Genomic DNA, 26,946 nt, shown 5'->3' with positions numbered 1-26,946 from the left:
GGAAAGACATGGTTGGTAAATACCTTTGATATTACAAAGGTTCCTAAGCATATAGTAGGGACTCAGGACATATTCATTGAATGATTAACTCATTAATAGGTATCATTTCAGAAGTAGTCATTTTTTTTTCTTTTTGTTTTAGAGACAGGGTCTTGTTCTCTTTCTCAGGTTGAAGTGCAGTGGGACGATATTAGCTCACTGCCGTCTGGAACCCCTTGGCCCAAGCAATCCTTTCACCTCAGCCTCTGGAGTATCTAGGACTACAGGCGTGTGTCACCACTGCTGGCTAATTTTTAAATTTTTGTTTGATGAGGTATCGTTATATTTCCCAGGTTGGTCTTGAACTCCTGGCCTCAAGCAATTCTCTTGCCTTAGCCTCCCAAAGTGCTGGGATTACAGGTGTGAGCCACCATGCCCAGCATAATTATCTTTTGATATGGTAGATTTCAGAACAGCTTATGTTACATTGGCAGTTTCATGCCTTTTGGCTTTACTGTTATTACTGACCCTCTTTTAAATTTCTAGTTTCATAGGAATAACTTCATCCAAACAAAATGCTAAATATTGCTTATAATATAAAACTTTGTCTTATTTTAGGAAAAAGCAAAGTAGTTTTAGTATACACAAACACATTCACAATATGTAAACAACAATTTTGTACTAAATCCACCTATGTGATATACATCAAATAAAAGTAAATTTGGTATTTCCTCTTTACTGAGGAGATAAAAGATCTTGACTGACACTGGCCAAAGATCCTATTAGATTTGAAAAACACCTCATTAGGTATGAAATACCAGAAAAAAATGTGGTCCTAGAAATTATCTTGGCTGCATTATTTGACATGGGATAGAATGCTGACAGCTGAGATTTAAATCAGAAAAGGCTACAAACCACTAGTTCGCAAATCTGGCTGCATATTGGAATCATACGGAGAGTTTTCAAAGTGCATGGAAGCTGGGTCCCATCCTTGGAGATTCTGTGGGTTGATGTCAGGAATTTTAAGCACTCTTCGGGTTGATTATTTGCAGGAAAAGTGGTCTGCAGGTGTGCATGTATGTATGTATGGAGGAGGGCACTAAATTTGGGTGGGAGTGGAAAGACTGAGAAAACGAGCTGAGCATGGCTGGGCTGGGTAAAGAGAAAAAACACACAGAGAAGAAAAAAATGGCCTATTAAAAGCTAGCACTTCTGGAAATACTAGATAAAATATGGAAATTTTATGAACTATTTTACAATTGAAATCAAGAAGGATATGCCCTGTCCGGGCACTGTGGCTCACACCTGTAATCCCAGCACTTAGGGAGGCCGAGGCGGGTGGATCACTTGAGGTCAGGTGTTTGAGACCAGCTTGGCCAACACGGCAAAACCCTGTCTCTACTAAAAATACAAAAATTAGCTGGGCGTGGTGCTATACGCCTGTAATCTCAGCTACTTGGGAGGCTGAGGCATGAGAATTACTTGAACCCAGGAGGCAAAGATTGCAGTGAGCTGAGATCGTGCCACTGCACTCCAGCCTGGGTGACAGAGTGAGACTCTGTCTCAAAAAAACAAACAAACAAAAAAAGGAGGCTATGCCCTGTGTTTGGGTATGTGCAATTTGAAAAATAAAAATGCTCTGGGACTTCCAGTGATAAAAATCTTGCATTGAGGCCTAATTGAGAATGCTGCAATAAGATCAGCAGGTACCGTTCCTAGCAACGTCATTTAATTTTTTTAGGGCCTAGGATGTGAGATGAAGGTTGAGTCACAGTGATCTCAAAGAGATCACACAGTGGCCCTCTGCTGTCCATGTTACGAGCACTGGTCAAGCAGGAACATCCTTAGTTCTCTAGAGAAATGCAAAATGGGGGCAGATGGAAGAAGACTGACTGGTTTATGGTCATGGGAGTAAACTTCAGCAAATGGAACTTTGCTCTCCTGTATCTGAGTAAAACATATGTTCCTATACCACCATAAATCACCTGGAGAGAGCCAAATTCTGTTGCCTCTTCCAAATCGTGACTTGACTCATTTGGGTGAAAAGCAATAACACTGTTCTGAGAGTATAAAAACACCAACTTATAAATAAAAATTTAATCTGAACTTTGATGTTTTGGATCAGGCATCAGATAACTATTCCAGCTCTTGCCCAAGTCAGCAGTCCTCGTCCATGTACCTCTGAGAGCCTCAGTTTCTTACTGCTGCATCAGAGCCCACACACCCTTCCCCAGCAATGCTTTCAAAAATTCCTCAAGAGCACAAATGAAGATCTCCATGTAATTGTATCCTTAAAAGGTTTCATGCCTGATTTCCTTTGTTTCTAGCTAGGTATTTGCAGTCAGAGACTGAGAATGAAAATAGAATCATCAGAACCCTAGGATAAGGTTGTTTGAACCTTAGATGAGACGGGACATCTCTAATAGAAGACATGAAACTCTGAGAAATAGTCAGAAAACAGGAGGCTCATCTGACAACTCTTAGGGCTCCGATGACAGGCACACTCCTGTTTTGCTTTGCATCTCCAATGCTTATCACACAAAGGCACTCGCTACTGGTGGGAAGCATGACTGACTGCTCAGGAAAGGATTGAGGCATCTTTCTCAAACATCCTGTTTCTCAATGCTTAATCCAATTTCTGGAAATGGACACAGCTAAACTACTCATAGCTATACTGTATATTTTCAAAGGAAAGGTTTTTTGAGGGGATAGGTGGGAAACAGCATAGAGAGTACAAAAGTGAAAGAGAGCGTTTTTCAGAGCAACTCCAGCCCAGCTCCTCCTGACTCATGGGAATGAGTATACGTTTAGGTTGTTGAGGAGAAGGGCACCAGGATACCAGAACTGGAGGAAACATCCCCTATGAGCTAATCTTTGCTATGGTCCCATGTGATGCTGTTATATACTAGAATGGGCTTACCAGTGTTCATAAATAACCTGGCCTTTTCTGGCAAATATATTTTTCTAATTTAACATTTTAATTAAATATATATATTTAAAGCCATATGTTAAATATTAAATCAAATGTTATTTATATTTTATATCAATATAATATACTGACATTAATATTTCCAACATCACATTTTTCTTATAGATTGCCTCATGAGGCTTCTATAGAAGTCTTACACATTTCAAAAGCATGAATCAGCCTCCCTAAATCCACTCATCATGGGAAAAATTGAAAAAATTCCAGCCTTAATGTTGGATTCCCATTCCTCTACCATGTTGCACCCCCTGCTAAGTCATTGCTGCACTGTGAGACCCTGCCCATGGGAGTTAGTTGTCCTCACACCTGCAACAAATTTTGACTTAGTCTCTGGTGCTCAGGCACATGGAAGTTCACCCAGCTGTGTTGCACATGAATATATCCATCTGCTCAGGACTCTGCTGAGATTACCTTTTCCTGCAGACGTTCAATAATAGCAGCTAGATTAGCCTCACGGTTTTCCTTAATTTGTTCCATTTTCAGGATCAGCTTTTCCTCCGCCATCTTGCTGAAGTTGTTGTTCTCCTCCAAAGCCTTCTGAAGGACTTCTCGCTCATGTTCCCTCTTCTCTGCCAATTGTTTCAGCACCTGGGCCTCCTGAGACTGGGGAAGAAAAACATAGCCATCTTATAATTATCCAAACATAAACCTAGCAGAATAATAGCCCACCAATTGGAGGGAGCGTTCTTTTCCGATGAATAGTACTTCCAGCCTTGAGCACTATTGTCAAGTCTGTACTCATCTGCATGGCTTAGAGTTTTCTACAGAATGTGGCTAGTTGGGAAATGCGGTTAGCTGAATTTTCAGCTGTGAATATATTTCAGACTGTCTTAGAAGAAGAAGCATTTAATCCTCATTGAGGAGTTACAAATTTTTTTTAAAAAAGAAGTTGTTGCTAAGCATTTATGCAACAGAAAATGCTATAATGAATTACTGGATGGCAATATCCCATTAAAGCCTGAGGAAAATGGTTGAGGACTGAGGCAGGTTCTGATCTTTGTGATCCATTGTTTTTTAATCAATTGTAGGCTAGGCCTTTCAACTTTCATCAATCAAATCATCAAATTCACTTTCTCCTTTTATTTCACACTCCCTTTCCCCCACCCCCATCCCCCATACACCAAAGTCTCTTTGGAGATCTGAGAACAGTGCAAACTTAGTGTTCATTTGGCCACAGAGAGCAGAAAGTCTTTGTTTTGACCCTCTCTTGAAACCCTGTGGTTGCTCAGTGATTTAGATCCAGATGTACACCCTGCCCCGCACTTTGAGCACTGTAATTTTCTTCCAGCGTCAGGAGGCTGTATGGCTCTGTACAGTGGATGGTAATCACTGGAGCACTTGATAACAATGCAGGTGCCTGGCATCTACCTCCAGAGATTCTGATTCCAAGGTTCTTCAGTGAAGCCCAGTGATAAGCATCACTAATGATTCAAATGCAGGTAGTCCAGTCTACCTTTTGTAAGTCCTACTGGCATGGGCTTTGATGTCAGGTCTGTGTTCAAGTCTTACCTCTGTTTGTGACCCAGGATGTGTTATGTAACTTCTTTCCATATTCTTTTTATTCTCCCCATTATGCAGCTGAGAAAAGTCCTACCCAATATTGACCTATCCAGGTTTAAGACTAAATTATTACACACTCATGGCTCCTAGATAATTTCTTAGGATCAGCTGATACCCTGAGGCGATCCTTCACAAGAGTAATTATAAATAGGAATATCTAAACAATGGTTGATCAAAAAATATTCCTAAGTGCCCTGTTAAATACTGATTACCATTGAAAGCATTAATGGGAAAACATTTTAGTTGATGGTAGTGGTTGTGGGCATTTACTGGAAAGGTCTTGTTGTATAAACAATATGGGGCCTGGAGAAAGGAGAAACTTCTCTTCAAATAAAATTCTACAGAAATGGTAAGGTTGGACAGCCTTACACTTCTTTATTGATGTGTTTATTCTGAAGTTGATCAGGAATAGGTCTGTGGCTCACTGGAGATTAGACAGAAAATCCTGGAAACCAGCCCTGCCTCTTGCTTTAACCCCATAATGGTTCCAGGACAGTTTATTATTTATTTGTTTTTGTTTTTATTTTAGATAGAGTCTTGCTCTGTCACCCAGGCAGGAGCGCAGTGGCGTGATCTCTGATCACTGTAACCTCTGTCTCCCAGGTTCAAGCGATTCTCATGTCTCAGCTTCCTGAGTAGCTGGGATTACAGGTGTGTGCTACCATGTCCTGCTAATTTTTGTATTTTTAGTAGAGACGGGGTTTCGTCATGTTGGCCAGGCTAGTCTTGAACTCCTGGCTCAAGTGATCTGCCTGCCTTGGCTTCCCAAAGTGCTGGGATTATAGGTGTGAGCCACTGTGCTTGGCAGGTTTCAGGACATTTTTAGTGGAACCAACACTTTCTTTTTTTTTTTTTTTTAATTTATTTATTATTATTAAACTTCAAGTTGTAGGGTACATGTGCACAACGTGCAGGTTTGCTACATATGTATACTTGTGCCATGTTGGTGTGCTGCACCCATGGAACCAACACTTTTTTACTTTGTATTAGTTTCAGGAAAACTAATACAAAAATAATAAGAAAAGTATAACATAAATTGAGTTCAAACTCCAATGGAGACTTTCTGGAAGAAGTATGAATAAAATAGCTGGTTCACTCTCCTGCCTCTAGGTGGGACTGTCGGTAAAGCATCCTACTTAGACTTTCCTTATTTGCTGTTATCAGGACTACCAAATTGTTACAGGGAGAGAGCTGTGTGTGTAAATCGCGCAGTGGCGCGGTCTCGGCTCACTGCAAGCTCCGCCTCCCGGGTTCACGCCATTCTCCTGCCTCAGCCTCCCTAGTAGCTGAGACTACAGGCGCCTGCCACTAGGCCCGGCTGAATTTTTAGTAGAGACCACTAGGCCCGGCTGATTTTTTGAATTTTTAGTAGAGACCGGGTTTCACCGTGTTAGCCAGGATGGTCTCGATTTCCTGACCTCGTGATCCGCCCGCATTAACCTCCCAAAGTGCTGGGATTAGAGGCGTGAGCCACCGTGCCAGGCGCAATGTAGCATTACTACTCAGTGGTTTAACAATTCCTTCCTGCTCCTCATAGATCAGTGTTTCCATTACTGCCCTAGATAGGATCCACCTGGATTTTTAATGGCCACTTTTTAAAAGTAGCCTTTCCACAGAAACTCCTGTGGCACAGTGACATGAGCCCTAACCTGGAATTCAGAAAGCCTGGGTTTGTATTCTGCTTTGCTGACCCTGGCGCTTTGAGATAGACTTCATGGCCAGGGGCCATGCGCCTGCTGCTCTTCAGACAGGATCAGCTTACAGAGAGTTACTGCGCATTAGTATCAAGAGGCCACTGCAACTGCCAAATATTTCATTTTCAGATGCTCCAATTAATTTGGCACTTTGTTTAGTTGTGTTTTAACTTAATGTTTACATTTGCGTTCTTAATTTTCCTTTGTGAAAGAACCAAAGTCAAGAGGAAACAGCATGAAAATAAGATTCAGACGGGAAGGCTTTGAAATTACAAGGTAATACAGCAACACACACTTTTCCATATTTCTTGCCTTGGTGGGACACATTTGATCTGCATGAACAAACTCCTGCAGTTCCCATTATGAATAATGGAGAATTCCCATTATAACCAATGCCTACTGCATTTACTGGAGTGCAACGTTTGGCTCAGTTTGAAATGCCTCAATTTAATGGGGTTAGTACTTTTGTAGCTATTGGGGCTAAATGAGATTACACAGCATAGGTGTCAAATGCATTTCTTTAGCACAATTAATGGGGTGAAACAGAAACAGAAGGCAGTACAGAGTGTGGTCACGTGAGTTTGCTGCTAACTCACAGAGACCTGCCAAACTGGGCCAAGCTGTGCTTCAGGGCTGCTCACTTCTGTGGTGCCTTTTCTTACACTCTGGAAGGGAATGTTATATCCACTATTATCTCGACTCACACATTTGCAGGACCTAATAATTGTCTGTGTTTCAAATATTTAAAGCTTAAGTCCACACACACAAAAATACAGGATGTGAAGTCAATTATGGTGGAAAGCATTCTATCCTGAGGAAATACTTATAACTTCCTATATTCGTCTGTATTCATAAGCACTGAATTTTTTTAAAATTTAGAGACAGGGTCTTGCTTTGTTGGAGTGCAGTGGTGTGATCTTAGTTTAGTATAGCCTCAAATTCGTGGGCTCAAGAGATTCTCTTGCCTCAGCTTCCCGGGTAGCTGGGACTACAGGCGTGTACCACGACACCTGTCCGGCAGCCAATTTTTTAACAAAATATTCAGTGGAGCTAATAACCATGGGGACATCTACCCCAGTTCCTAAGGTCTCTGCTACCCCATCGGGGCAGAAAGGCATAACCTCCCTTCCTTTTTCACAGTGTAGCATCCAGATAGATATTGCTGCCCATGACTCCTCTAACTCATTTCTTAGGTAGAACTTGATTCTCACATGAACATAGTTTAATCTTCTAGTCAGACCCTCAAGGAAGAAAATTGGTTCCGATTCCAATGAGCAAATAGGCAGTTTAATCAATGAGAAAATAAGCAGTTAGTCCAGAAAACTGCACTAAAACATGACATGAAATGAGTGAGGCTGTAGAATAAAAAACATGCGATGTACAAAAGTGGCAGCATTTTCCTTCATTTTTGGCAAAGAAGTAAAGTTCTCACTACATGTTCAAATAGGTATTCTTACTTTATATCTTGACTGTGCAGACGGTGCAGATTAGCAGAAAGGAATTGGGATTGCATGGACTTATGACAGGGAGGGTGGTGAAGTGAGAGAATCACTAAAAGTTGTTAAAAATAAATTGTCCAAGGAAAAAGTATCTGGCCTTGGAGGAACACTTCTAAATAACCTGTACCTAACATAGAAGGTCACTAAAATATTAAAATGGAAAATTAGGGCAAGACAATGATCAGCTGATATAATGCAAATGTCAGGGCAAAATATAGAACTGAGATGTTCAACGTGACATTCCGGGAGACTAAGGAACCTTCTCGATCTTGCTATTATGGGAACTGAGGCACATTACTGGTGAGCACCTTTCCTAGGCATAAACTTCCTTACACTGAACTCAATCATTGAAATAATTACATGAGAGGTACATGAAGGGAAAAACAATGAGACAGGGAAGGAGACTTATTGTACATTTAGGAACACTTTAACATTTTGCAAAGAGGTTAATTACCAATTTTTATATTACTGAGTATAAAAGTTTAATTACTGTACAAATGAAGTGGAAGATAAATTTGAGTAACTGGTACATAAAACTCATTTTGTTTTATGTACACAGATGAGACTTAAGACTACATTTTAGATAGCACTAATTTTCCATTTATTTCTGAAGTAAACATATTTATTTTCTTGTCACTTTTCATTATTTGGGGGATACATTACTTGCTATCCAGGACCGTTGATCAGACACTAAATCTTCTAGTACCAAAAATGCCTTTACACAAGTAGGTTAGGTGATGTGTCTGTAATTATTGACTTTACTGCTAACAATGAAAAACCATTGCGACCCATCTAAAGTCACAAATAATGTCCTGTTGAAATATGACAATTAAATATAATTATGTAAAACCAAAGAGTATAATATTCACTTTGCGCTGAAGAGCCCGAAGCATAACAGGAAATTAAAAATGATTAAAATCCAAAGACCTTTAGAATGAGCCCTCCTGCTAAAGTGTGTAATGGGTTTACTGTGATTAGCTCCTAGGAAAAGAAACGTGGGGGTGCTCTTCTTCACCGAGAAGGTAGCACACAGGAAGACTCTGTGGCCCACGAGCCATATTCTGTAAGGAGCAGAATGTTTCCTGAATGTCAAGCTGTGAATAATCCAGTACTTTGTTTCATAATCCATTGCTATACAAACCACCCCCTCTTTCCCTGGATTCCATTTTAATTGCCATCTACAATGTGAGATACCAACAAATGGAAAAGGTAAGTCTATCATGTTTGGTGACTAATGATCTACTTTTATGCCATTTTATTAAGAATAAGCAACACATCTTCCTTTCAGAGGCTTAGTGACTTTGAAGCTGATTATGCCAGTAATGAGAGCATGCTAATGAAATCTCGCTGGACTGGTTCGAGTAGGGTGCTTTTTAATTTAATCTCTTTTAGGGTGAGATTATATCAATGTCATTAAGATCCTTTCGTTTTCACAATATTAATTTTTTCAAGACACTTTTAATTGGCCTGACCTATTTATATATCTATTACCTATCAAACTTTCTTTTCTTCCATGCAATTTGATAAAGAATATTTTATAATATTTAAAATATTGCCTGGGCACTCTGGCTCATGCCTGTAATCCCAGCACTTCAGAAGTCTGAGGTGGGTGGATTACCTGAGGTCAGGAGTTCGAGACCAGTCTGGCCAATATGACAAAACCTTGTATAAAAATATACTAAAAATATAAAAATTAGCCGGGTGTGGTGGTGGGTGCCTATAATCCCAGCTACTTGGGAGACTGAGGCAGGAGAATTGCTTGAACCTGGGAGGTGGAGGTTGCAATTGGCTAAGGTGGCACCACTGTGCTCCAGCCTGAGCAACAGAGCCGGATTCTGTCTAAAAAAAAAAAAAAAAAAAAAGCAATGTATTGTATGGTAGCATTTCAGTCTCTGTTAATGAGAAACTTCTTTTCTTTATAAAGTCATGAGTTTGCTAGATAATCTCTGCAAGGTCAGAAACTGGATGCATCTTCACATAGTAATTGTTAACCCTTTTACCATGCCAGTTATATGTCTTTATGTAGAGTAACCTTCCAATTCTCACACTAACTACATGGCATAAGTTCTATTACTAGTCTCATTTTACAGATTGATGAAAGAAGACATAGGGAGATTAAGTCACTTGCTTGAGGTCACACAGCTTGTAAGTGGTGGAACCAGGATTTGAACACAGATATTCTCTTAACCACAGGTTCTTAAAGACAATGTTTTAAAGATGCTCTTAAACATTGTGCCCTGCTAAGGATGCCCATGTAATTGATTGTCCAAGCTGGAACACTTATGAGAATAAAAGAGAAATAATTAATAATGGTATCAAAACAACAAGAGTTAGCTGGAGTTGTCCTGGGCCAACTGGGATGTATAGTTAGGCTAGCTCTGCTGCCTCTTGCCAAATACATGTTGGTTGAATGAATGAATAAATGATAAATGGATGGTTAAAGTGTTCATGTCATTTTACCCTTGTGGGTCAGCTGCATTATGGAAACTTTGATTTCAGGAGATGAGCTTCAAGCTGCCCAGATGAGATTGATACAGACTCACAGAAGTGATTATCACGGACTACCAGCAATAATCAAAGAATGGAGAAAAAGCAGGGAAAGGGCTTATTCTTTTTATGACAAGCTTCTTCTACTAGCTAATCACTGGAGCATTAATTCTGCCTCAAAGAAGCCTGAGGGAGTATCCTCCAACCTAGTAACCAGATGGTCAGTGCTGCAGTAATGTCAACAGATGGAGTGGGGAGGTGAGGAAATTGCCAAAACATTGAACACAAAGTGAATCTGAGCCCAAGTAGAGACGCCTCTGTGGCACCCTTCCAGCTATAAATCCAGAAAGCCCCCCAAACACAGCCTAGGTCATTAGTTCCCTGAAGGGACCCCTGAAGTCCCAGGAAGAGGCCTTCGAGGCATTAAGGGTAGGGGGAGGGAGGAGAACTCATAAGGTTTTTTATGTTTAAAACGCCCTAACAGAAATCACATTTCACATCTATATCCATGTCTATCTGTATATTTACTTTGAGTTAGAATTATGTCAATTTAGTGCAAAACTTTTTATCTTTTAATCAGAAATAATTAGCAATTACAGATTCCTTTGATTATAATCATGGTAAGATAATTTATTAATACTTATTTAAAAGTAATATGTTCGCTAGGTGGAATCTTCAGAAACCTGTAACTTATAGGAAAGGAAATAGGTCCAGGGCAATGGAATGTTGCTAACCTGTGGGCCAGGTGGAACGTGTATGTATTTTTGGAAAGTCTGTAGTGACTCCTTACTGCTTATATAATGGAATTTGCGCACTCACCTGGCATTCATAGCCCTCCCTAACCTCACCTCACTACTCTCAAACTCCCTATCCAAATCCACTAGTCCAAACCCACTGGTCTACCCACTTCTCTGAAACACACACTTTCTGCATTCTTGCCTCTGTGGATCCGTAGTTCTGGAATCACTGTCTTAGTCTAGAACGTTGTCCTGTTTTCTCTATTTATCTAATACTATTTATTTTTCTAGTCATCTCCCCCTTTTAAAAAACAGATACTTCTTTAAAAAGATGCTGCGACTCACATAAAGTAGTGAAATGGTTTTATTATCCTTAATAATCTCCCATTTCATGCGAAGTCAAAGTCGTTAATTGCTACCTCTGAATTCAGTTGCTACCACTCTCCCCCTGCTCTCTCAGCTTCAGCCATGCTGGCCTGTGTGCTATTTCTCAAACGCACCGTGTACATTGCTATCTCAGGGCCTTCATACCTGCTACTCTCATTACTTTGAATGTTCAGGTCCCAGAGAAGAGCTGCCTGCCTTACTCCCTTGCTACCTTTGTGCTTCTTTTCAAATGTTCTCTTACTCAAGAGGTTTTTTCTGACTATCCAATAATTATATTATTATATATAGTAATAATTATATATTATAGCTTCTTTTACCCCCACACCCCCAGTTCTCTTTGTCCTGCTAATTTTGTGTCATCTAATATGCTGCATATGTATTTATTAGCTCTTTCTCCCCCACTCAAATGTAAGGTTGATGAGTATCCCCTGTGCCTAGAACGGGGCCTGCCAAATAGTAAGTGCTTGATAAATATTTGTTGACTGAGTGATTTTGCCCAGACTAGGAATTCCTTAGTGCTGTTTCAGATGTCATTTGGAAACTTAGTGCCTGTAATTGTTTTAGGATGGGAGGATGGAATAAAAAATCAAAACAAGCTATATATTGCCACTTTCACATTTGGCCCTGTAAGTTATTATTTATTTGTTCACTTAAAAATATTTGTAGTACTCAGGCAATGGCTAACAGGAGTTGAATAAGAAAGAAAAATATTTTTTGTAGTACTAACTATTGCCAAGCACTATTAAACAAAAGACAAGTTCTATCTTCATGGAGTTTATAATCTAGTGGGACACATAGGGTTAAATAAATACGTATGCATATAAATACTAATATGCCAATAAATACTAATTACTTACTAATTGTGCTAGGTGCTACAAAGGAAAACCTGGTTACCATGAAAGAGAGTAAGAGATGAAACCCAGGTTCAGAGAAGTCCCCTCCCCACAGTGAGAAACTGAAATAGAAATAGAGTAGGTAGCTGAACAAGAGGGCATGAGATTTAGAAGATCCTATTACTTACAGTGCATCCTAAACTTCACACTTGCATTAGCTCTGACGATGTAAAGATTAAAGCCATAGAATGGAAATGTATTTTGAACTTTCCGAGTTCCCATATCAATGTAATTTTTAAAGAATATATATATGTAAAAGTAAAGTTGAATCTGAATAATTATCTGGTATTGATTTTAAAAACTTAGGCCTAAAGTTTCCCCATTATTCCCTAGATGTTTTCTGTTTTAATATCTGTATCTGCTACTGGCTGCCTTTGGCTACTAGACACTGGGAATATATCTAACATGAACTGAAAAGAGTTGTAAATGTAAAATACACACTGGGTTTCAAATACTTAGTATGATAAAAGAATGTGAAACAGCTCATTAATACTTCTATATTGATTATATGCATATTGAAATAATGTTTTGAATATATTGGGTGAAGAATATTTTATTAAAATTCATTTCACATTTATTTTAAAAATGTGGCTTGCAGAAAATTTAAAAATACACATATGGCTTACATTATATTTCTTTCTTTCCTTTTTTTTTTGAGATGGAGTCTTGCTCTGTCATCCAGGCTGGAGTGCAATGGCACCATCTCTGCTCACTGCAACCTCCACCTCCTGGGTTCAAGCAATTCTTCTGCCTCAGCCTCCCCAGTAGCTGGGATTACAGGTGCCCGCCACCATGCTCAGTGAATTTTTGTGTTTTTAGTACAGGTGGGGTTTCGCCATTTTGGCCAGGTTGGTCTTGAACTCCTGACCTCAGATGATCCACCTGCCTCGGCGTCCCAAAGTGCTGGGATTATAGCCATGAGCCACCAAACCCGGCCTGGCTCACATTATATTCCTTGGACAGTACTGTTTCACAGAGCTGCCTAGATTGATAGTTTTCATTCCATCTATAAGAAAATAACTGTAGCAGGGCAACAGAAGAGTGTTGCAAATTGAATAGTGTATGAACTAAATAATTATTCTACTTGTTATAGGAACACTAAACATTTATAGATAGAAAATGTAGACATCTATAGTTTTGTTTTCTTAAGATCCATTACCCCTTCCTCTTGGGAGAACACCTCGATTTTCTTCTGGGGAACTACCCTCCACAATTCGTACCCCAGAGATCTTAGTTAAACTCCTTTGCAGGTCAGTGGTGGGCATGTGATTCAGGCTAGCAAATCAAACTACTACATCCTCTTGGCCACAATGATTGATTCTAGGTTGGACATGTGATCCAGGTCAGGCCATTGAAACTCAATTTCAGGACTTTCGTTAAATATTGGGAAAAAGAAGTTCTGTTTCTGCCAGAGTCACTAAGTTGCGAGAAAAATAATTTGGAACTGACTATTGAAATTTAACTTTCTTGGTAATGAAACCAATTAAGTGCAGGAAGAGATGACAGACATTAAAAGAAAATTTTCTGATAATACTGTGATCCCTGGATCCAGCTGTTCCTAATGCTGTCGCCACTCCTAGACTTTTTGGTTCCATATTTGCTTTTTGTTTTAACTAGTTGAGTTGGGTTTTGGTTATAGGCATGTCCTTACTAACATAATTACTGAGATATATGCACTTGCTAAAGACTCTTAAAAGAGAATTAATAGTTCTTTAAATTAGTGCTAATTAAGTCAGTATAACCCAAAAGAGTAAAATCAATTAGTGATTTTTTAAAGTTGGCACTTGCTGCCAATTAGTTGTATTTTCTTTTAATTAAAACTCTACCATTAACAACAAAAAATAAAAAGATAAAAATAAAACTCGACCACTAGGACATAATCTGTATGGTGATTTTTGCATTACAAAATTTTTAACAAATAACTGGAAAGGTGATGGAATACGGCTTTTACAGTGTTCCAAGGAATACTTTTTTTCTGGGCATCATAACACTGGATGATTACATTTGTAAATGTCTTTTAACCATGTGGCCGGTTTCTAGTTCAATTCAATTATTTAAATGTATAATCATTGATAATTTCTTGCTGTCAGGGTGCAGGAGCTTTATTAGATTCATTAATTAGTAACCTCAGGGACTTTTATAAGAACACCTAGTTAATTTTGATGATCCCAGTTCTTTTTTTATCCTCAATTATTTCTTTCAAATTAAGTATATTACCTAGAAACACCAGCAACATCCTAAATCAGGATGTTGAATTTTGGTTTGAGTTTTAATTTCACCTCAGTCACTGGCTCTGTATTCTAATCAAGTCACAGCATCTCAATATATGTCAACCTATGACTCACATCTCTACCTATTGCCTATAAGATGCCAGTGCTTGGGTCAGAACTTAAACTGCTTTGGGTGCAACATGCTCTCCACTGTTTTAGGCATTGCTTATATCTGTTGGCAGCAAAGTTTTGCTAACTTTGAATAATTTATTTTAGCTTTACTATGAGAATAAACTATAAATAACAGCAAAAAACTGATATAAATGTTTTAAAGCAACTTCCTATATATATATAGTCGAGTTAGTAGCTCAGGTTCCTGCTTTTTAAATCTAGAACAACGATAACTAGTATTTTATATATATATACACACACACATATTAATATGTAATTATGGTATATGTATACCAATATTATATATAATTACAGTATATACACATATATACATCACATATATACATCACAGATATAACATATATTGTTATATCTATATCTATAATTGGTATATGTAATATATAGAGATAGCTATATATATCTATAATATAGATATCTTTATATACCAATTATCGTTGTAATTTTATATATATATATGAAATACTCATCAGACATTTGAAGAACATAACTTTTAGGTGAAAATTGAGATCAGCATGTTACACATCATAGGCAGATTTTATTTCAACTACAAATATTAGTGTTTTCTTGTTTAGAAAATTTAATCTAAGGATTTCTAACGTTTGAGCCTCATTATTTGATAATACACATATTTGTGTACATATATGTGTGATATATGCACATATACTATACACAGCACATCTGTGTTTGTCCTGCATTCTTTCTTGGAGAATTCAATCTTTAGGAGAAGGACTATCTTCATTCTCTTTTTAATTATCCAACATAGAAGTGTCCAAAGTGTTGGCTGACTTTTTACAGACAACATCATAAAACTTCCTATTTAACTGTTCTTCCTATTTAACTGAAATTATGTATTCTTTGACCAACATCTTCCCGGACTCCATCCCTAACCCGTGGTAACCACAATCCTCCTCTGCTTCTCTGAGTTCAATTTTGTGAACAGTCCACATGTAAGTGAGATCATATGGGATTTGTCTTTCTGCGCCTAGCTTATTTCACCTAGCATAGTGTTCTATTACAGAACACTATACAGATGTATAGTATATAAAATGTATATAAAATTACAGAAAACATCAAAAACACAACATCATAAAAGCAGGAAACATGTTCTTAGTGATTACCTGATTCTAAAATTGTATCATAAAAAGTAATGGGAAATACAATGTAGGAGATGAATTATCTAAAATAATTCAATTTTTGGATGATCAAGAGTACCTTGATGGGATTAACTACCATAACCACATGGTTGGAACAGGCACATTCAGACAACTTCTGTCTGTGTACAGAGTCCCTAGGATTCCTGAATGTTCTCAAATATTAATACCCTTGGCTCTTAGCCATGTGATTATGGAAAATTAAAAATTTGGCAAAAGGAAAACTCTTCAATACAAGCAGGGACCAATGGCAAAAAGAGAAAAAAAAATCATCAAGGCTTAGAAAAAGATAAAGAACATATTCAAAGCTCTCAGAGAAGGTCCTGATCTTGGAAGGACCAACTTCCAGGGCAGGCAGTGGGACTCTGAGGAGGAAAGGGGCAAGCTCTTGGCCCTTACCCTGTGGCCAAGAGAACAAGAGAACAGCATCCGGGCAGGAAAGATCTTGGAGGAAGATCTGGTAATTTGTAATTCTAAGGAAAACCACGCCTGACACAGGGGGCAACACAGATCCTGAGAGGGAGGAAGCAGCACTCCTTCCCCTCCCCACCACTGGAGTTTGACAGGGCTGTGTTTTCTCTACAGTGCGTCTGCCTGATGGTCTAGGGAAGGGAGGCTTTTATAATAAGGGGATTCAATATAGGGGAAGGGGCACTACAGCACTGAAGTTCTTTGGGTTTCTGAGAGCTCTGGTTTGGCTAGCCTAAAATTAGCATATTATCTACAGTTTTTTACCCCAACTAGCCTAGCTCTGTGTTTACTGAAAACCTATACATGTTGGGATGGCGCAGGTTCAGCTGCCATTGTTCTCTGTATGTGTGTGCCCACATGTGTGAGAGGGAGGAGCAGGGGAGGGAGAGAGTGAAGGAAAACCTGTGGAAAAAGTTACCTTTCTTCTTTCCTCTGCAGCCTCCAGTTTCTTCTGGATCTCCTCCAGAGACAGGTCTTTCTTCTTTGGAGAAGCTAAAGTTCGTGGGGCTTCTGAGATAGGAGATGGTGGCTTCAAGATCAGCTCGAAAGCCTGGCCAGAGGCACGTTTGTTGATTTGCTTCACTTCCATATCTGAAAAATGAACATTTGAGAAATGTTAAGCATATAAAGCTTGCAGCATGGGTTTATTTTAATAATTTAGATTCCAGCAATTGGAAGTAGTGTTGTTATTCTGGGAGATAGGAATAAAATGCTGTTTATAAGCATTTACTCTGTGTTGTTTAGAACATATAAGACCTCTCTGTCTTTAGTATAACTATGGATATATTTTAACAGAATATTTACAATATTGGGAAATTTGACAATACCTATAGGGAGTTGAATAATGGTAAGCATACTTAGAAAAACCTAGCCTAAATTGATTTTAAATTAAGCTTTATTTCCCTTTTGAATAAATATGAGCTTTGCATGAAAATCAAGCAGCACAGATTTATTTTTTTTGGAAATTATCATAGCTGTAGGCACTTTTTGGTTAGACGAGAAAAATAATGGAGTCCTCCAGTTCTCACATATAATGAGATATCATTATATAGATATGAATATATATGCATACACCATTATATATATTATCACCATTCCTGTGCTTAGGAATCACAGAAGCTACATTAGAACCAATATAACTCCCTGAACAGTTGGGCATATTTGGCAAAGTCACTGCTGATATGCAAAGCATCCTGCTGATTTCTGTCTTGCCCTTCTGTATATTCATTGCTTCCAGTCATCAATCATGCACAGTGTCCACTCCAGGGATGACAGCATCACTCTGTGATGGGGTCCTTGTCTTCAAGATGCTTACAGTCTAACGGGGTCAATAGGCCAACACCCCATTGTAATGTCTTTGCTCCTGTGTTGTGGCTGCTTAGAATATCCTCTTCTAGTGTACCTCGGCTGGAGCTAGGGAAAGAGCCACTGTGGTGGAGAAGGGAGGGGCAACATCGACTAATCTAATTTGTACACATACACATGAAATACTATTCAGCCTTTAAAAAGTTGGGGGAAATCCTGTCATTTTTGATAACATGGGTGAACCCGGAGAACACTATGCTAGGTGAAATAAACTAGGCACAGAAAGACGAATCCCATATGATCTCACTTACATGTGGACTGTTCACAAAATTGAACTCAGAGAAGCAGAGTAGGATTGTGGTTACCAGGGGATAGGGGTGGAGACTGGGAAGATGTTGGTCAAAGAATACATAATTTCAGTTAAACAGGCAGAACAAATGCAAGATACTTCTTTTTTCTTCTTCTTCTTCTTTTTTTTTTTTTTTGAGACAGAGTCTCACTCTGTTGCCAGACTGGAGTGCAGTGGTGCTATCTCGGCTCACTGCAACCTCCGCCTCCCAGGTTCAAGCAATTCTCCTGCCTAAGCCTCTTGAGTAGCTGGGATTACAGGCGCTTACCAACACGCCCGGCTAATTTTTGTATTTTTAGTAGAGATAGGGTTTCACCATGTTGATCAGGCTGGTCTTGAACTCCTGACCTCGTGATCTGCCTGACTTGGCCTCCCAAAGTGCTGGGATTACAGGCATGAGCCACTGCGCCTGGCCACAAGAGATTTATTGTACAACCTGCTAACTATTGTTAATAACAATGTACTGTATTCTTGAAAATCACTGAAAGAGTAGATTTTTTGTTCTCATCGCAAATAAATGATAGGTGTGTAAGGTAATTCATACATGAATTTGCTTGACTTAGCCATTCTCTAATGTATATATACATAATTCCAAATATGCCATACACCACAAATATATACAATTTTTATTTGTCAGTTAAGAAAAAGAACTGAAGAATGGTTAGCCATTTTTTTTCTATCAGTGGCTTATGTATTAAAGATAAGCAGATTATCAGACTCTTATGTTTTAAGCCTGTATAATAGAAATTATAATATAAAATAGTATAATTTATAATAGAAAAGATGATAACTAGCACCTGCTAGGACATTTATAATTACAGAACTCACAATTTAGTAAAATATAATGATTTTTAAAAGAACCTCGTTGGTCAGCCCTCAATTTCAGATGAGCATTCTTTGAGTACCAAACTCCATCTCTCTGGTTTTAGCCCACTGATCCTTGTTTGAGGTGTGAAGCTACCCATGATTAGGCCGTTCTCTGTGGTGCACCACCAGTTTGCAAGTATTTGAAAACAGTTATGTTCCATTTCAAGTTGTTCCCCCAGGCTAAACATCTTCAAGTGCCCCAGAATGACACCGTTTCTAGATCTTTACCACCGTATTATTTCCTAACCTCTAAGTGCTCTCTAATTTATTAATATCTTTTTAAAGTTGTGGCAACCAAGCCAGCAGGTTCTGCTCCCATTAATGTTCTTTTAGCAGCCTGGTTAGTGCACACAGAAGCTGTGGTCAAGTAAAATGCCAGACTGGCAGGACTTGACCTCAGATCCTTAGCTGCTAATAGATAGTCTAGATAAAACTAACTCAATAAGTATATTGGAAATGATGTGGGCTTTTTCCTTCACAAATGTAAAAATGTTTTTCATTTTCCTGATGGCATCCAAGATGATAGTTAAATTTTAAATACAATTTTATAAAAAGTATGTAAGCCTATGGATAAGGATTATGAGATAACAAGGGCAAATAAAAACAGCTTATTTGATAAGGTGATAGTGTTTTAAATGGCTTAGGTTAGAGGCTCTGGAATTAGAACTGCCTATATTTGCATCCAAATAGTAAGCCCCTCTTAATAGCTGTGTGACACTAGGTAAGTTAATTAACTTCTTTATGCTTTTGTTTCCTCATTTAAAAGATGGAAGTAAAAAGAGTACCTTCTTTCTAAGGTGGTTGTGAAGATTAAAAGATAAAGGATGCTGAATGCAAAGCACAAGCCAAATACTTAGTGCTTACAAATGTAAACAATAATAATAATTTCTTGTTATAATGTTTGCCTGTAATAAACAAGTCACATTATTATCCAACATAGAAATATCAGGTCAAGTTAAAGACTGCAGAAATTTCAAATTCTCTACAGACTCTTTTAGGAAGCACAGTTTACAAGCACTGTTGAATTGTCTATTTAACTTCAACTTTAAATACAGCTCAATAAAAATTATAGAAGCCTGTGGAAAAGGATTATGAGAGAACACAGGCAAATAAAAACAGCTTATTTCAAGAATCAGCTCACACATAACTTCACATTTTTTCTTCCCCTTTTTTCAATCCCTAACCGAGCAAAAACCATCCCTGGCTCCTTTGTCCTAACTACTCTGTGTTCTACATTCTGATCGTTCATGTAAGACTCTTCTACTAAGCCCTGAATTCTTTAAAGGTGAGGACTACGCCATATTGAACTCTGGATCCTCAGTGACAATCCATAGTTAGACATTAGAGTCTCGTAAGAAACATAGCTGGATCCTTTGTCACAGCTACATCTAGCAAATGATAAAGGTCTGTCTAATTTATTTGCTGACCGAATGAATTTGTACAAAGTAGGCATTGGCCCTGCATTCTAATGAATGTTTTGTTTGGAGACAGAATTCCTTTCACATGGAGAACACTTCCTTATGGAACAGTTAACTAGCATTTATGATTTTTGTGCCATGATAGAACAACTTTGGAAGGAAAATGCCTTTGAGTCCTCGAATAGGCTTTAAAGGCACAGAAGGGGTTAACCGCCACAAGGTCAGTTTGTCTTGTCCTTAATGTCTTTCTTTACATATGTGGAAAAGAAAAATAATTGTGAGCCTGAGAGTTAGCAAAATATGCCTTAGGGATATCTAGGATACATAGAACTGTATAAAATATTTTAGTTAAATTAACTCAATTAGGTAAGGATGATGTTGATAATGATAGCTATCATTGTAGAGTGACATAAAGAGCTAGGCTTGGTTTTGAGTATTTGACTTGCATTAAACCATTTAAACCTCACAACAACCTCAAGAGAAAGATGCTAGAGTTAAATGAGACTCAGATAATCCAAGTATCCATTTGTCCAAGGTCATGTGGATTGTGGCAGAGCCGAAGTAAGCAAAATGAATCAGGATAAATCAAACCTAAAGAGTTGCACCTCAATAATGTTAATTGCCATGCTAATTCTTTAGGCTTTTTTTTTACAGAATCTCTTTATCTAGGGCCTCAGTCATAAGTCAGTTTTATTTATTGAGTCAATGATTATTACTATCATTAGCTTGTTGATATGTATACACCAAATATAGAAACTATATAAAGACTACAATAAAGCAAAAACAGTGATGGTTGTTGATTCTTTCTCTTGAGTTTTCTAAGTATAAAGCATTTTCTTATAAATTATGATCTACTCCAATTACGTCTTAGCCTATTATATTATTTGCAAAGAAAGGCCTTAGACATATTGTGGATGTTGATATGCTGTATGTGGCTGTTAATAAGAATCCATCCACATTTCTTAACAGACATTGATGTGTTGTTATTAGCACCAAATTCAAACTGTTTTGAGCAATAGGTAATCAATTGGACATAATAGCTAGACACAGCAAGTCAATAGTGAGATCTACAAAATATTGATATGATTATATCAGGAGTTGTGAGAAACAAATATATATCAACCTTTCTTAATGATCTAGCTAGCAGGGGCATGTCTATCATAGGTAACTCACCATCGTAAGTATAGATGTTGATGTTGCGAGGTTCCGGGTAAAAGCAAGAGCAGATCAGTGACAGCATGGACAGCTCCTTCATTTTTTCCTTGTAGGCTGAAATGAAAAGCTGAAGATTAGTATATTTCACTTTTTCTGAATTTCCCTTTACTGCTTCTTTTAATTTGAATAATAATTATTGCTTCCTGCAGAGTGAATATTGCCAGGTAGACTCCTTTGCATTCTTTCACTAAATATAAATCAATACAAGATGTCAACAGAACTCTGAAGTGCATGTTCCTTATTGCAGAGGACATGAATTGCATAGTATAGCAGGTTAAAGAACAAGGGAAAGAAAGGGACTTAGAAAAACAGGGAAGGTCGAAGGAATTAAGATCTAGCAGGATAGGAGGGAGAGAGAGGAAACAGATGGAATCAGTGGAAACAGACATGACTACCAGAGAGAAGGGCTCATTCTAGTAAATGTGCATGCAAGTCTGTTGTACATAAATAAGATTCTGGAGGGCTCCTCTGCTGGTTCAGCCTGAATTGCCTCGTACTCATTTGGGAATAGTCAGAGAACTCATCAGGATGGTTATTAAACAAACACGTTATCCAGGGTCCTATGTTGCTGCTTTCTCTTAATCTCCAAGGGCATTTTCTTATCTGTCCATCTTTTCTTTTTTCTTTCCTCTCTCTTTCTCTTTGAGACAGAGTTGCTCTGTCACCCAGGCTATAGTGCAGTGGTGTGATCTCAGCTCACTGCAACCTCCATTTCCTGGGCTCAAGTGATCTTCCCCCCTCAGCCTCCCCAGTAGCTGGAACTACAGGTGCGCTCCACCATGCCTGGATAATTTTTGTATTTTTTGTACAGACAGAGTTTTACCAGATTTCTCAGGCTGGTCTCGAATTCCTGGGCTCAAGCAATCCGCCCACCTTGGCCACCCAAAGTACTGGGAGTACAGGTGTGAGCCTCTATGCCCAGCCTCTTTTTTTTTTTTTTTTAATTTCAAGTTTTATTTTAGATACAAGGGGTATATGTGAAGTCTTTTTACATGGGAATATTACTGATGCTGATGTTTGGGGTGCAGATCCCATCAGTCAGGTATTCAGCATAGTATCTGATAGGTAGTTTTACAAACCTCTCTCCTTTCCCCCTCTAGTAGTCCACAGAACTTATTGTTCTCATATTTATGTCCATGTGTGCTCAGTGTTTAGCTCCCACTTATAAGTGAGAACGTGTTGTATTTGGTTTTCTGTTCCTGTGTTAGTTCACTCAGGATTATGGATCCCAGCTGCATCCATGTTCCAGCAAAGGACATGATTTTATTTTTTCTCATGGCCATGTTGTATTGCATGCTGTATATTTACCACATTTTCTTTATCCAACCTAAATAGATGGGCACCTAGGCTGATTCCATGTCTTAGCTATTGTGAATAGTGCTGCCATGAACATACCAGCGCATGTGTCTTTTTAGTAGAAGGATTTATTTTCCTTTGGGTATATACCAAGTAATAGGATTGCAGGGTCAAATGGTAGCTCTGTTTTAAGTTCTTGTCTTTCCCTCTTTCTACACACACCAAAGCCCTGGATCTGAGCTCTGATTACGTCTGATGAGGATCTCCTTCCCTCCCTTGCAGCCCAGCTTGGGTGCCGATCTTGCCATGCAATTGCAAGAGTCCAGATTGTCACCTCCTTAGTCCTTCACTCCCTTTCCCCATTTCATTTTCTCATTTTCCTCTAGGAGGCCTCCTGCCCCGGTAAACTTGGTGAGTATCTCATCACTGTCAGTTATCATCAGGCCAGGTATCTGCAAACTACCAGATGGGAGCAAGGAGGTAAAATCTTATCTTTATTAATTATGCAATTAGTAAAATCAATAAATTAAGGAAAGTGGAAGAAAATGATGGGTATACTGTGCACTAACTTGTGAGAAAGTATAAGCAGATGACTGTGACCTAAAATATAGACCTCCCAGGTTAACAGTTGCCTCTTGGCAGGGGCTTCTGGTCATTACGATAATATAACCCAAGGGAGAGTGGGTATCTTGGGAAAGAGGATTCTCAGAAGATAAGTTTGGGTATTATTGACAGGTCCATCTTTCCTTGGCCAGAAAGAAACCTATTCAACCCCTGGATGCTTTAGATCCACAGGTATTAGAATTATTCTAACAGATTATTTAGTCAACTGTCCACCTACCTCACCACCACTTTTACAAATGAGGATATAGCTCCACAGAGGCCAAAGTCACATGTAGCCAGTGAAAACGGTGAAGCTTCTGGATAAATTGCAGTAAATCAATCTATTTTAAAACTGCCAGAAGGCTTTCTTCTAGCTCTACATTTCTAGGGTGAGGTTCAATGTGTTAACAGGTGCAAAGATCAAATATCATTTGCCTATGATTCAACCTAACACATCCTGAGGATCTGCTAAAAGAATCTCCTCATTATTTAGCTTATTTTCTTAAAATAAGCAATACATTTTGTCTTGTGCCATAAAAGTCCTGGAACACCCATTCTGAGACACTTTATTGAACACCGTTGGAATTTTAGAAGGCTAAACCAAATTTCTTTGTATCATTTGTTTATTCGGTTAGTGAAATTGTGTCACTTAATAAAGGCCCAGCCAGATCCAGATTCATATGGATGTTCAGTGAGAATCATAATTTCTGCCAGAGGATAAAACATTTGGTGATTTAATACATTTAATTCCATGAACTAATTGAAAACAATAACAGCAAGGTTTTGTAGGCTGGTACCTTTTTTTGGAAGAGAAATGCAATCTGGTATCCAAAACATTTTGCAAAATTAAGCACATATTAGAAGCATATGAAGCATATTACATGCTGACTTTATTAAGAAGGGTCAATCCAAACATAAAAATAAAAGAAAAGATTTTCCATCTCACAAAATAGGAACAGATGAAAGCTGTAGCAGAACATGAATTTTTAGTGAAGAAAAACTCCTCAATATCTGTCCTTAGGAAATACAATTCAATAATTTTCACTAAGGCCACTGCCCTAATTATGCTTGACAAGCTAATAAAGAGAGTTTAGAGTAAAAATTGTCAGGAGCCAGCACATTTAGAGCCCTATGTGTAATGAATAATCATTAGTATTATGGACTGAATATTTGTGTCCCCCCAAAATTTGTATTTGAAATCTAATTCCCAATGTGATGGTATTTGGAGGTGGGGTCTTTGGAGAGTAATTAGGTTATGAAGGTGAAGCTTTCATGAATGGGATTAGTGTCCTTATAAGAAGACCAGAGAGAGCTAGCTCAATCTCTTTTTGCCACATGAAAATGCAACTAGAAATTGGCAGTCTGCAAACCCAAAGTGGGCCCTAACTAGAATCTGATCATTCTGGTGGCCTGATCGCAGACTTCCAGTCTCCAAAGCTGTAAAAAATAAATTTCTGTTGTTTATAAGCCACCTAGTCTATGGTACTTTGTTTTAGCAGCTAAAACTAAGAAAATGACTGATAAAAATGTTCTTTCTTGTTCCAGGTGGTCTGGAGACAAAACCCAGTTAACCTCTGTGGGTGATTCCTTTAATAGCATTCTTATCTTTACTGTTATTTGTATCAAAGGCTATGACTCCACATAGCATGACGCTACCCAGTGACAGCCACTGCACAGATTCTCATTGATGAGTTGCTTGCATTCTAGGGAGATCCTTAAAAGTGAGCTGCAACCACAGTCCAAGTAAATCCTGATTGCTTCCCTGAAGCAAAGGCACACTCTTCTGTGAAGAAGGGTTTCCTCCTAACGTGGTACAGTTGCCCAAACTCCCCAGATGGCATTGCTGGAAAGGTATGTCATCAGGAAACAAACTTAAGACATAAATGAATAAGGCACATCAGGTTATGTACCTGGCTAAGGGAAATAGTGCAAAGAGAAAAAAAAGGGAAGAGACTTAATGAAAGAAGAACTGATAGGGAACAGTAACTGAATTTGGAGCCATTGAACACTTTGAAAGGTAGGATTAACTCGTGAAAGACTCTTCTCAGAAAGATTTTTTTTTCCAGTTTGTGTGGGAACAACCATTAACATGAATTTTAACACTTATCATTTTGTTGTTATTTAATTTGGAATTGATAGTGCAGTATCATAAGAATTTCTTCCATTTATTCATCCTAGGCAAAATTTTATTTGACACCTTAGTTTTGGCTAATGCTGTGTTTTGTAAAAGAAGTAGCGATATGTATTAGACTTCCTGATCACATACAAAAGATAGTAAAGAATGCTCTGGAAATGTCATTAAGATACTACTTTGGGAGAAAATGTGTCATAATCTCTGAAAGGAATATTTGTTCGTGTCCCGACACATTGGTGTTCTTAATGACCATAAAGAAAACGTCGTTTGCAGGACCAGATGGCTGACCATGGCCTTGTGTTCAGGACGGCTCTGCTGATGAGGCCCAGATCTGTTAGCACATTCCCTTTCCACTTTTCCTTTCTCTTGTTTTCCCTGCAATCATATTAGCCTAGTGGGAGGTTTTCTTGGTAAGTCCTAAATACTCAATTTAAATGCAACCTCATTTTTTCCTTTTGAAAAGTGCCTGGGGATAAAGTAAAGGATAAAATCAGATGCTAAAGAATGCAGGATAGATGTCTCTTGCCCTTGGTTTTACGGCAATTCGATTTGCACGGTTTCTGATAGACAGAAAGGACAAAAGCACTTTATTTGAAGCTTGCCAGCTTATATATACAGTGGCAGAAAGCACTTCTTTCCTTAGGAAAAAAAACCCCTGTCATTTCCAGGCAGTGGTGTCTTTAAACTGGGTAGAGTGGGGCACTGGCTATGGACCCTGCAGTCCTCAGAGCTGCTGCCAGGATTTAAAATGGCAGCAGTTAATGGGAGGAACCAGGTTCTCTGCAAATGGGTTCTAAAAAGACCTGAGTCTTGCACCCGCAATTGTTAAACGCTGCTCTTCTCCTAACTCCGTCCTCCCTTTTCTCTTTCTCTCATTACCTAAGTCTTAACATAGACAGAAATCAGCTACCTTGCAGTTCATTTCTGGTTCCTTTTTTTTTTTCCGTAAGGAAATAACATTTCCTTTTTAATTTCAGAAATTAAGCCCCTGATGATAATTTTAACTCAATTCTGATCATATTGTGTGTGTTTGGAAGTTTGCTTACTTTGGGGCACTATAATTCAAGGTCAGATTTTTTTTTTAAAAGTCAGATATGTAATCCCATTTAAAAATCCTTTTGGGAGGTCCATCCCTGTGATATTCTTTTTAAAAGACAAAATAGACTAAAATAATTTCTTTTCTTTTTCTTTTTTTTTTTTCTTTTTTGAGACGCCCAGGCTGGAATGCAGTGGCACGATCTTGGCTCACTGCAAACTCCACCTCCCGGGTTCACACCATTCTCCTGCCTCAGCCTCCTGAGTAGCTGGGACTACAGTCGCCCACCACCATGCACGGATAATTTTTTGTATTTTTTAGTAGAGACGGGGTTTCACTGTGTTAGCCAGGATGGTCTCGATTTCCTGACCTCATGATCTGCCCGCCTCGGCCTCCCCAAGTGCTGGGATTACAGGCATGAGCTATCGCGCCCGGCCAATAATTTCATTTTGAACACTTCTTATATATTATATCGGC

General features: G+C 38.5%; 1 protein-coding gene across 1 annotated transcript in view; it reads right to left on the bottom strand.

Moving 5' to 3' along the window:
* The window catches only part of STMN2 (stathmin 2), a 55,888-nt gene that overhangs the window by 7,663 nt on the left and 21,279 nt on the right, over positions 1-26,946 (bottom strand). Inside the window, exons 2-4 of the mRNA XM_008000946.3 lie at positions 21,359-21,454; positions 16,665-16,837; positions 3,377-3,568 (exon numbers count right to left, since the gene is read on the bottom strand). Coding sequence (XP_007999137.1) covers positions 3,377-3,568; positions 16,665-16,837; positions 21,359-21,454 — 461 coding nt within the window. The remainder of the gene's footprint in view (positions 1-3,376; positions 3,569-16,664; positions 16,838-21,358; positions 21,455-26,946) is intronic.

This window comes from Chlorocebus sabaeus, chromosome 8 (genome assembly GCF_047675955.1).
Source record: "Chlorocebus sabaeus isolate Y175 chromosome 8, mChlSab1.0.hap1, whole genome shotgun sequence".
Classification (NCBI taxonomy): domain Eukaryota; kingdom Metazoa; phylum Chordata; class Mammalia; order Primates; family Cercopithecidae; genus Chlorocebus; species Chlorocebus sabaeus.
Note: the sequence above shows the minus strand (reverse complement) of the source record. Positions and strands in the feature narration are given on the sequence as shown.